Source organism: Anthonomus grandis, chromosome 16 (assembly GCF_022605725.1).
Source record: "Anthonomus grandis grandis chromosome 16, icAntGran1.3, whole genome shotgun sequence".
NCBI lineage: Eukaryota > Metazoa > Arthropoda > Insecta > Coleoptera > Curculionidae > Anthonomus > Anthonomus grandis.
The window spans coordinates 16,205,730-16,218,886 of record NC_065561.1 but is presented as its reverse complement, the minus strand read 5'-3'; the positions used below and the strand labels follow the sequence as shown (position 1 = coordinate 16,218,886).

General features: G+C 32.1%; 2 protein-coding genes across 2 annotated transcripts in view; both read left to right on the top strand.

The window, feature by feature from the left end:
- Nucleotides 1-13,157, top strand: part of LOC126745892 (mitochondrial import inner membrane translocase subunit Tim21) — a 580,089-nt gene that overhangs the window by 194,222 nt on the left and 372,710 nt on the right. The gene's annotated exons all lie outside the window — the stretch shown is intronic.
- Nucleotides 1-13,157, top strand: part of LOC126745886 (T-box transcription factor TBX20-like) — a 108,287-nt gene that overhangs the window by 81,008 nt on the left and 14,122 nt on the right. The window contains exon 4 of the mRNA XM_050453922.1: nt 7,589-7,824. Within this exon, the coding sequence (XP_050309879.1) occupies nt 7,589-7,824 (236 nt within the window). The remainder of the gene's footprint in view (nt 1-7,588; nt 7,825-13,157) is intronic.

Here is a 13,157-nt window from a genome sequence, read left to right as displayed (position 1 = left end):
CAGGTGAAATATTTGCAATTACAAATATTTATTGTCAGCAAAAAAACAGGTGGGCTTTTTTTTATTTGAATGAGAAATTTTGTTTAAATATTAAGAGGCCATCTAAACCAGTGGCGTACTTTTACGATTAAAACATACATATAATAGTTATTATTAAATATTAGTAAAATTCAGATTTGTTGCTATAATTTTGGCCACTACTGTAGATCATATTTAATGGTTAATTCTAACGCAAGTCTCCGAATATCTTTGGTTGACAGACCTTGATAAATGTCTGCAGCTTTTTTTATGTACTTTACCATTTCGGTTTCTTGAAGTTCATTAAAAACTTTATTTGCAGGTTTATAGCTTATTGTGGTTGACCTTCAGTATTCCCCGCAGCTTCTTTCTTTTGCTTGTATCTCAACAAAGACACATGAGAGATCCCAAATTTCTTCCGGAGAACTTCCATTTTTCAGCTCTGCATATGCAGATTCATATAAAGATTGAACTCGACTTGAACGATCAGTTTTCGGGACTCTTTTACGGGGCATCTGAAATGAAATAAACTAATTAATTTACTACATTAATGTCCTAACTAATGAAAGCTGACAAACACACTACAGACTCAATTACAATTTATTTCATTTTAGAAATGAACGGCGGGGTCAGTTGAAACGTCCCAGTTACAACTGACTCCAAACGACTTTTTTAAATAAATGACACCATATTTACTATAAACAAAATGAATTTCAAATTTAAACTAAAGTTAATGGCCTAACTAATGAAAATCGACAAATTAACCAAATACACATACAGACTCATTTACCTGCATAAGAAATATAGCAAATACTTACTTTGGATACGTGAAAACAATCTCGCACTAGGTACGTATACTTTGTTTAATGGTCCGCGTCGTACTGCCAGAAAATGATTGTCGATGTTATGGTCTATATTACGCGCGCAATTTGAAGTTTTGATTACTATTTCAATTGATCCGTGATACAATTGACCCCAGTCTCCCCTAAGGATAACGTTAAAGTAATGCATAGTTGCGAAATCTTAAAATTTTCGACCATAATTGCTTAAATTTTGAGCCTTATAAGTTGTGTTCCCATATTTAAATGCTAAAGCAATATCCCTTCGATCGCAGAGCAGTATTTAATATTTTTCGTGTTCGTTATAAAACTAAATGGAATAATAGATGCTTATCATCCGATCCAACAAAGTAATACGGTTATGGTAGATTTTAATTAAATAAAATAAATAAAACATCGGGAACTTTTTTTTTTTTAAATGAAGTATTATATTTATCCCTGTTCGGCATTCGGATGTTCGGATATCGCATGATTTCATTTTTAATTAAACTTTTTATGCCGTTTCTATATTTTATATTTTAAATTGGTTATCGTATCGGATAAAGCACTTAATTGCCGCCGCTTACATAACGAGAAATAATCAGAAAGCTATAATTATTATTTTTTTAAATAGCCTTTAGTAGGTAATTTATTCGGCTAAATAGGAATTAAACGTGCTGAAAAGTTAAATGTGTGGTTAAATGCACGCATAGAAAAAAAAATGCTAATTTAAAAACACCTGATGTCTAAGAGTCCATTGGCTGTATATATAAAAACTTATAACGATTACCTTAATACGTATGTGGATATAGCGGGAATAGATTCTAATAATCCTTTCTAGCCAGCTGAACTGTCATTATCTAGCTTAGTTACCGGTTGAACGTACGTTAATCGTAGTGGCAATTATATTCTTGGAGCCCTTATTAAGCCTCGTTATATTTCCTCTTTATGACACATACAAAGTGACTCATGTTTATTTAAAAAAAAAATACAAAATTATTTCTACTATTTTATTCCGTTTGTTAAAATAATATACGAGTAATAAGAAAAAACAAAAGCAAAGCCTTACATAGGAGAAGCATTAAATTAGAATCAATCTAAAAAAAATGTGAATATTATTATCGTAAAGAGCTTTACCAAGACCACCAGCATTGCTCAGTGGAAATCTCCTTCACCCACGCAAACTGTTATAATTTACATGTTATATCGATATGGCATAGATTTGAGGCGTAACTCAATTTTTATTATGTTAACTTGCTCATAAGAAATTGACAATTCGAGTTCTATTACTGTAATATTTATTTATGGACTAACAGTGTTGTGTTATTAAAGTAATATAATTAAAAAAAAGAAAATTTCCTTACATGTTGTTCACTACTCTTAGTTGAGTTCGCCCGTAGTTATGATTTGATTGTGTGTGCTAATAAATTCAATTAAAATCTTCATGAATCAATAATATTTTGAGTATATTTATTATTTTTATAATAAATAATAAGAATGAATATACAGATCACAAACCAAACAAGGTACCTGCGGCAAATAAGGCCCAACTAAGGAAAAAATGCTTTATTGTGTCATCAAAAATTTAAACAAAAACAGGACACTGCAAATATTGAAAATATGAAGCCTTTTTAACAAAATAATACATTAATTAAAAAGTTTATTATAAGGCCCCATTAAATAAATGATTCCGGTTAAAAAGTACTTTGTCCACTGTATTTTAGTAATTTTAGTAGTGGGAGTTTTTTGATAAAAGAAACTTTAGTTTTACTGATAACTTATAGGAAACGCCACCTATACATGGTAAATCATTAATAATGGGTCTACCAATAGAAGTGATAGAAGTTTAGAGGACCATGTACGCAAAATGGTATGTGTCAAAACGCGGATCAAGCGTCAGTTGTGTTAAGTATACTTTGAAATTTCATCATAAATCGTTTAAGTCAAGAGCAACGTATAGCTATCGTGAAAAGGTATTAAGAAAATGCGCAATCGGTTAGAGCCTGTTATCGTGCTCTTAGAGAAGATTTTGGCCACCGTGGACGGCCTTCTGAGCTTGCAATAAGGCGCACAATTAAAAAGTTCGAAAGGGAAGTACACTCTTCTGGATAATAAGCCACCAACGCGACAAAAAAGTGCAAGGACCGCTGAAAATATCGCCGCTGCAAGAGAAAGTGTTGACGCGAATAACAATGTGTCTGTTTTGCGCCGTTCTGAGCAATTAGGCATTTCACCAATGTCTCTGTGGCGCATTTTGAAGAAAGACTTAGGCCTACTTCCATATAAGGTGGTTCTTACTCAAGAATTGAAGCCTGCTGACCATGGTTTGCGAAGAACCTTTACCGACTGGGCCCTGTTGCAGTTAGAACAAAATGCCGATTTTGGGAAACAAATCATCTTTTCAGATGAAGCCCATTTTTGTCTTAGTGGCGTTGTCAATACGCAAAATTGCCGCTTCTGGTGTCAGAACAATTCCCAGAAATAAGTACAGGTGCCATTACACCCGTTAAAAGTGACTGTGTGGTGTGGTTTGCATGTCGGTGGAATTATCGGTCCATACTTTTTTGAGGATGCAGGGGGGCGTACTGTGACAGTCAACGAAGAGCTACCGCGACATGATAACAAACTTTCTTTGGCCTGCAATTGATGGTGGAGACTTCGAACATAATTGGTTTCAACAGGACGGAGCAACATCACACACCGCCCGAGCCACAATTAATTTATTAAGAGAGCGTTTTGAAGATCGAATAATTTCGCGACATGGCAATATCAACTGGCCACCAAGGTCCTCTGATCTTACTCCCCTGGAATTTTTTCTTTGGGGATATGTGAAGTCGAAGGTGTATTCTAACAATCCTCAAACCATCAAAATGAGTTGAAAGTTAACATAACTAGGGTTATTCGCGAAATTCAGCCCAACTTGTTAGAAAAAGTGATTGAAAATTGGGTTCATCGTCTAAACGTCTGCCGCCGTAGCCGAGGTGGACATCTTAATGATATTTTGTTTAAAACATAATGTTACATAATAAACTACAACATGAAACATCAATCATAGAAATTAACCAATTCGTTTTTATTTTTTAGCAATTTAAACTTATATCATTCTTATTGGTAGACCCTATATTACACGAAAATTTAAGAGCGCATTGTTGCTATGTCCGAAAATGCTTTCCTGGGCAGAAACAGGGCGTTAAAATTTTATTTCATTTTCAATTATTTAAATAATTTGGTGCTACATTTAAATTTTTTGATAGCTCTGATATCTCTAATAGAGGGCGCCACGTACTCCATACTGAGTTCTTAAATGCAACAATAAAAACAACCATTTTATTTATTCAATTTAATTCTTATGAAATCAAAGGCTTTTACAAAAGGGAAAAGTGATTGACATGACGTAAAACACAGACCAGGAGTAGGGGTTATAAAAGTTGTTGAAAGTGTTGCCCTTCATTTTCAATGCAAGCACCTACCCTGCGAACCATTGATTGCCACACTCGATCAAAAATGCCTGCTGTTTTTGGAATTGTTGCACAACTATCCTGTTTTTTAATACTTAAACATTTTTAATTGAAGTAGTATTAACTAATTGAATCCTAGAGGAAAAAGTCTAATAAGTTTAAATCGGGAGATCGCGGAGGCCACAGTTGTGTTTTACGTCATGTTAATCACTTTTTCCTTTTGTAAAAACCTTTGATTTTATAAGAATTAAATTGAATAAATAAATAGATTGTTTTCATCTTTGTTTTCACTTAATATGTGAACTATATATTAAGTGAAAACATTTATACTTAAACTGTACGTTTACTTTCAAATTATTTAGAAAAATTGCAAATGAAATTAAAATTTCAACGTTCTGTATCTTTGAGGAAACCATTTTTGGACATAGATTTATAGCAAGTTTTTTCAATATTTTAACCCAAGGAATACACCCTTAAATTCACCTGTATATGTCCTTTCTTAAAACATTTTTATAGAAAGAAATTGTGGTTTCTCGCAATATATCTCCTATAGTTCACTTCTATTCTATTTTTAGCTCCCTTCAATAACTATAACTATTTATCCTATGAGGTCTAAATATTATAGTTAAATTAGTCATTAAACTAATTGGGTTTTTAAATAACCGAACGATATAAATATATAAGGTGTTAACTGCAACAAATCAAACCTTTGGTCAACAAAAAAAAGAAAATTTGGACCGCTGCCAGACCAATGATATTTACTTTTAATTCGGGAGTAACATAAACGAACTTTTCATCGAGTCGGTGCGTTGAATTAAATAAATAAATCTATTAACACCACTCGCTATTTTTATACGCGTTGTACTTAGTTTATTATTGCATGATATGCGCGTATATTGAAAATGAATTGATACAAAATGTATGTTGAGTTATATTAATTAAAAATAAAATATTAAGGCAATAAGGTTCATAGAACCCGCGTAAAAGATAAATGTACCTTTATATTTTACATTCACTATCCAGAAGCACTATTTCATACTTAAGGAAATCCTTATGTGCCTTTTTCTGTGCAATCATAATTAATATACTCATAATAATATACACCATATATATTACCCACCATTTAATATATTACCTAATTAAAGATTCAAATTATAAGCCCATTATCGCGTATTAAGTTGCAGAATATCACGAAGGTGTAGACGTATAAAACTAACAATTATAATTAATTAAAGTGATTTATTGATGTAAATTTATCACTTCTTAGTGCAAATGTATATAATTAATAAAGCGTTTTATGATTTTTGATAAACTACGATCCGTGACAAAATGGTGAGTAATAATAATCTAAAAAGGTGCAAAAATACCCATGTAAATTAATGAAGTACAAGCGGAGCATATGTTTAGGTCAATTTGTGTGTTGGAGATCGAAACGGCCGATTAAATACCACTCTGCGGAGTCAGTTTGGACATTATAAATTTTAAGCGGACACACGAATTTGTCTGACGACTTTAACACCGACCTTAATGGCTTAAAACCGTGCTACATTGAAAAAAGGTTGGTGTAACATCGTAACCTGAATATTTTGTTTAATGTGAATTATTAGAATACTTTAGCTGTGATCTAACCGTTTGTAATCTTTTTTGCTTGACAATACTCCATATTTTACAAAGATTTTTAAAGAATTATGGTGACCAGAATAAAAAGATATTCTTATCAAAAAAAAACTTGGCAAAGTAGTAGACTTAGACCTAGACTATGGACTATCTGGAAAAGGGTAAAACTATCAACGATGATGATTACGCTAACTTATTGCAACGTTTGAGCGAAGAAATCTAAGGATAAGAAGAAAGAGGTGTTTCATTAAAGCAAATTAGTAAAAATCCTATGCACATTTATTTTTATCAGTATTTCCATTAAAAAATCAAAAAGGAAAAGTCACTTGCTTGCAGATGATACAGCGATTATCTATTTTGTAAAACTGCCAAACACTAAAAAAGATAAAATAAAAAAAAATTACCAACATGTTGGGCGCCAATTTTCCTCTCATTTCGAAATTTAAAATTGAGAAACCGCAGACAAAACATGGAATTTCCAATTTCCTTTTGCTTGGAAACTATACGGACTTCTACTGCGGGTAACTTTTAAAATATTTCAGGAATTTGGGGAATTATCATTTTAAAGCCTAAACAATTTTTAATTTTCTCTTAGACATTTCAAGCAGTATCAAATTTATTCTCAATCAAGCTTTTGGAGCTCTTTGAGGCCATTTTCAGATATTTTATAGCATAACATCGAAGAGCACTTCATGTTTATTTCGGGGACTCTTTATAAAAAGATAAATTATTAATATACGCTTTGATAATGATATTTCATTCACTGTATATTTGTTTTTATTAGTTTTTTCGTTAAAAAATCAAAAGGGAAAAATCACTTATTTGCAAATAATATAGCGAATATTTATTTTGTGAAACTGCCCAATACTGAAACAGGTACATACGAAAAATTACCCACATGTTGGGCGCCAATTTTCCCTTTGATTTCGAAATTTAACATTGAGAAGCTCGGAACCTATGCGGATTTCTACTGTGGGTAACATTTATAATTAAATATAAAATTTTCAGTTCGTAACTCTTGGACTTAAAATAAATATTTATAATATTCCAGGAATTTGAGGAAATATTATTTTAAAGCTTGGAGAATTTTTAATTTCATTGCAGGCATTTTAAGTAATATAAAATGTCTTCTGAAACAAGCTTTTGAAATAATTTGAAGCATTTTTAAGATCTTAACATTGAAAAAATTTTAAGTTTATTTCAGATACTTTTTATTGATAAATTAATGATAATTTTATGCCCTGTACATTTGCTTTAATCAGTTTTTTAATAAAAAACTCAAAAGGAAAAAGCCAGTTATTTGCACATAATACAGCGATTATATATTTTGTATAAGTTTTAAATACTGAACAAGGCAATAAAAAAAAACATCCACACGTTGGGCGCCAATATTCCTCTCATCTTAAAATTTCAAATAGAGGAACTAAAGACAAAGCATGGAATTTCCAATTTCCTTTTGCTTGGAAACCATATGGCTGACAACTTTTTCCTTCTTATGCTCTTGGAGCTTACAAATTAGTTTTTCATATATTCCACAAATTTAGGGAATTACTATTCTAATTAAAGTTAAAATTGCATGGGAGGATTGAGTGATGAATTTGTACCTTTACATAACAAATAAGTTAATAGCTATTTTCTATCTAAAACAATATATTCACCTTGACTATTTTATTCCAGATCGTATTAAACTCAATGCACCGATACCAACCACGCATTCACATAGTAAAATGGCGTGAGCACGCAGGTCCAGTGACCGACCTGGAACAGGAACAATACAGGACTTTTGTGTTCCCTGAAACCGTTTTTACGGCCGTGACAGCATATCAGAATCAATTAATAACGAAGCTCAAAATCGACTCGAATCCTTTCGCTAAAGGGTTTAGGGATAGTTCGAGACTTACGGATTTCGACAGGTAGGTTAATTATTAGTAGTAAACAAATAAGAGTACCCCGAGTGTTGACTTTCTACTATACCCTCGGAGTGCCAAAGTAATTATCTTTTTTTTATATTGAGGGTAAAGTAGTTCTCTTTTATGAGGTCGTAAACAAGTACGGTAGCCGCAGAAGTCAGTCGGTTCATCAGCGAAAATTGCCAAGGGGTTTGTAATTGAGCACATGCAGTACCACACAAGAGTATTTATGCTTTTCTTAGAATCTCGTTTTACACTAGGTTTTGCACGAGCAGTCGTTATTTTAGGGGAATAATTATTGTGCCTTTAACAAAATATAACTTATTAGTATATAATTTAGTTTAAGAGCCATTTTGATCTGGTTTACATCAAAATATAAATTATTTTTCGTGATTTTTTATGGCATGTTACGGTCGATATAAAAATGATATCGTTCTCTTCCTAATTTATGATCTCTTTGGCCAGTCGTGTTTATGAAAATGGTTGTTGGAACCAAAAAGACAGAGAGATAGAGAGCAAACCTGGATGCTGGTAAAAGGACCTTTTAATTTAGATTAAGATAACCGACAAATTCATCGATTTCTGTTGCTCAAGTATCCAATTGGTGAATTCTCTTTGCTCCATGGTCTGCTGCCAAAAGTTGATTGTGTTGTTTGTGCTTGTATCGTGTGTTTCATATCACTAACCGAACCAGTACTTTCCACATTGTTTGTAATTCTTTTCACAGTAACTAGGAACATTATTTCGACCAAACGTTGGACGCACTTTAAAAATAGTCAGTAAAAATTGAACTATCACCATTTTGATAATGTTTTTGACAATCAGGACGCGTTGTTCTACCATGTAATCATAAACTTAATAAATATAACTGGACTGCTAAGGCAAATGGCCACCATAACTAAAAATAACCGCTGGGTATTAGTCGCCATTTTTATTGTGGATGTGTCACTCTGAACATTTTCAGTGTTGCCAACAAAAGAGATATTTAATGAAGGTAAAGAAGTTGACGACGTTGACGTTTGACACGTGATCTGTCACGAACTAAATTTATTTTTTTCATTGCCATTGTTTCTAAACTTTTAAAATTGATTAGAAGTATTGAAATCGGTATAATTAAAGCCAAATGATAGGGTTTTAATAACCTTTGTTTTAGCTAAGTTTGTTACATAATTAAAGGAAACAGAAGCAAATTTTAAATGAACATTATCATTTTCATGGTATTAGGATTTATAAGATTCAAGTTTATGAGAATAATGTATCTAATATATTTTAAACTGCATACATCTATCTTAAAGTAACTGAAACTTTCTTTCATAAATTTTAACGAAATTCTTAAACAAGTACAAGAAAAATGTGAGATCTAACGCAACTATCTTAAATTCTTAACTAAATGCAACTCTCTATTTTGTTTTTGTAATCATAACCTCCCAAAATTGTTTTGTTTCCCTTCAATTGGCACCACTGAAATTTGTCATAGTGACCAACATCGAAAGGACACAATCACGCAAAATGGCGGCCACCTAATAGTCGCCATTTACTTGTCAATGGATTGGCAGTGCAGGTAAAGTCCAGTGCAACGATATATTAGAATGGTCACCCGTCAAAACACCAGCATTCCACCTGCCAAACAATGTCATCCACCTTCTATTTACATTGCTTGAGAAGTAAAATGCTGGTGTTTTGACGGGTGACCATTCTAATATATCGTTGCACTGGACATCAATCATGTGACACTATGACTGTAAAATATGGCGCGCAATTCAAATCTTGCAATCTTATTGAAACACCCTTTATAAATATCTGATAATTATTACGTTTCCAAAGACTTTTCTAATCAAATGCCCAGGAACTTATTGTGACCGAGGAATTGATGAATATCCCACAGGAAAAAAAATAATAATTTAACGACTGGAAGACTGAGAGATAAATGTCATATCTTGCTAAGCATCAGAGACTCACATACGCTCTCTCTCTTTCTCTCTTCACTCGTTGTCGGTTTTCGGATGTCCTCACTCAATTATGGAAGCTGCACAGTGATGCTTCGTCATGATTCCTCATTGTGAAATGGACATTTGTGTGAGATCTTTTATTTTATCTATGTATCTAACCGGTGACTTTCCTCTTCATCTCTTACCATTAACTTTTGCCATGGATCATAAGTTTTCCCATGCTGTCCCTCCGTACCATACGACTAAAAAATTTAGGCATGCGTCATTGGATTGTTGGTAAAAATGTATCCTTGTCGCGAATTTTAAGTTCTCTTAAAATCGATATATGGGTGCTGTACGCTGTCGATGACATTCTCAGCATTCTACGGTAGCATGTCGTTCAATGGACTGTTTCATTTCTGACCAAAGCTCTTCGGACTTCATCTGATCTTGTCAAGAATATCTTTTACTGCATTCTGGAAAGTCTCATTATGTCCTTCGAGCCGTTTGTTCTGTACTCCGCTCACATACTGCAAACCCTTAATAATGCATGGAGTGTAAGATGTGAAAGAAGTGTAACAAATAATCTAAATTAAAATAAAATCTTAGCTCTTTCACGTCTAACTTAATCTATATAGAAGGCACCTTTAAAGATTAATAAAAAAATGAATATTTTATGAATCTAAATTATAGGTTCGTACTAATATTTAATAATATGCACTTTTACGATAATAAAGTGCAATAAAACAAACTACACACGTGGCAATCTACTAATTACACCTTCAAAGTTCAAGCTAATATTATCAAGTAATTCGGTTCCTTTATTGTTTAATGCTGGCAACTGGGTTTTTACTGACGGTAGGTCACATAAATTATTTTAAAATGCTTTATCTTAACAGAAATATAATTAGTTTACTTACCTGTAGATAATCATGGTAAATTAGTCATACATACTTGAAATTACAAAGGGTAATTATTTTTGTTAAGTGTGTTTATAAATATCAGTGCACTCTTTACTCAATAAAAACAAATGAGTGAAATTTCACTCATCAATTTCAGTCCACACCCGATTGATGAGTAATCCATCATTCTAAGAGTAAAAAGATGAATCCTAAAATGAGTATTTTAACTCAAATTAGCCAAGATCAAAGAGTGCTTATCACTCTTTGATCTACTTTACTACTACTTTGATTTACTTAATAATGAGTGAGCTTACTCAACTTAAAGTTTAACTATAATTTAAATTTTTATTAACTATAATTTAAATCTACAAAGTTAATAATAAATATGTATCGACGTCTATACGAGAAGAACGGCGATTGACGAATGGCTTATGACCACAGATTACTAATACTTATACGGTCGACTCCGAGCTTTTTAACAAAACATGCTTACAGCGCCACAGATGACGCGAGTTCGAAACTTTAAAAAGGCGCCTTATTTAAATAATTATTATATTTAGGATTATAGGTTATTCGATACTGATTATTGTATTACGATGTCGAAATCGTTAGAGACGGATAGATTGTAAAGTTTTTGACAATTTTATTTGTAAATAAAAGCCGTTTAGTTTGCGATATTGTCTCTTTAATCTGTCCGAAAAAATTGAAACGTGGCATTTCTGAAAATACCCTAATTAAAAAAATATTAGAATTAGAACCTAAGAATTTAGGTATTCAGATTTTAATTGTATCTCTTCAGGTTTTTAAGTCAAAGGAAATGATAAATTCGCATTTATATTTTTAAAATGGCTTAAACTTTGTACAACAGAGAGCAATAAAAATTAGTGAATTTATAAAAAGACTGTTTAGAAAATTTATAAAAATCTGACTTAGGAGGTACTTTTTTTTTAACAGATTCTGTTTCTATAATATAATATTTAACCTACTAATATTTATATAATTTTAGTAGGTTAATAAGAAACAGGTTAAAGAGAGATCAAGAGAGAAAATCGTAAATTAAATGGCACAGTTAAAAGTAAAATTGCATAAAACTTTTACCATATTATATCATATTTTCATCTCTAACAATTTCGACATTGCAATAAAAACATCATTTGAACAGGGTAAGCCCAAAAGACGGTATCTTCGAAGTATCGGATTAAGTGGAATCCCTTTCCAGCTTTCTAGAAAAGCTAAAAAAAAATACAATCTTTCTTAAACAATTTGTATTGATTAAATAATGCACTTAGGGATGGCAAAAAAAAATTTTAATCAACCAACCAAATCAGTTATATTTATTATGCCAACTGTTTTACATTTCTTTAAAAATTTAAATTTAAATAAAAAATCAAAAAATTAAATATTTATTCATCCGAATTCATCGGCGACGCACGAAAAACAACGCCCTGTCATACTGTCATGTCGCCTGTCAGTAGTGTAAGTGTCAGTTGTCACTCACACGGAAGCACATGCAGCGACACAGGTGACGCGAGTCAGAACTTCGAGCACGATTCTGTCAAATCTGGAGAGTGCGCAGGGCATGGCTTATGACAGAGGACACAAATATAGAGAAATGCGTGTTACCTAATGAACAGATAAAAATCCTATGACAGCTCTATTCATAAGGATAGGGGGCGCTCATCTTGGGTGGCGTGTGGCGGGAGATTTAAACCTGATCTATTGCGAGATATTTAAATTCAATTACAGAAGTTGATGCGTTAACTGAAGAGTGATGAGAGATATATTTAAATAGAATTTTATTTTAATGTATCACTTTAAAAATACCCTCATTTTATTACAATTGTTAATTTTGAATTTGACAGAAAAATAAATGTTAATATTGCATATCTTATACATTCCTCATCGCTTTCTTCAAAACCAGAGATTCTTTGCTTAGATTTTTTATAAAAAAGCAGAGAAATGAAAAAAAATTATCAAACATAAGAGCACAGCAGGGTTTAGGTCTCATAGACTCCGCTTGTAACTTAAGATGTTAAAGAATAGGCGTAGTGTGTCCTTATTTAAAGGGAATATTGTAAAGTAAAGATTGAAGAGTATGAGGTGAAGGTAATTGGAAAAAATCTGGAGGGAGAAAGCTCTTATCCTTACTAGACCACCTACAACCAGAAGGAGTTTTTCTCGATCAACTGGAACCTACTATTATACAACAATTTCAGGGATATTTGGTGAATCAGAATTTATATATGCAACCATGATTTAAACCAAAGAACCTTTAAGTTTATGTTAAGATTTTTGTTCTTGAAATGAACTTAGAGCTTCTTTACTAACTGAATAAAGATGTTTTCATTCAATTCAAGTGAATCAAGGATATTTGCAGGATTATCTTAACCTAGATGAAGACAAAGAAATTTAAATTTTCAACATTTTGATCGGTGGAGGTCTGAGAATTAGAATTAAATTGTAAAAATTGAGAACTGTGACATAGATATATTTAAAATAGGATTAA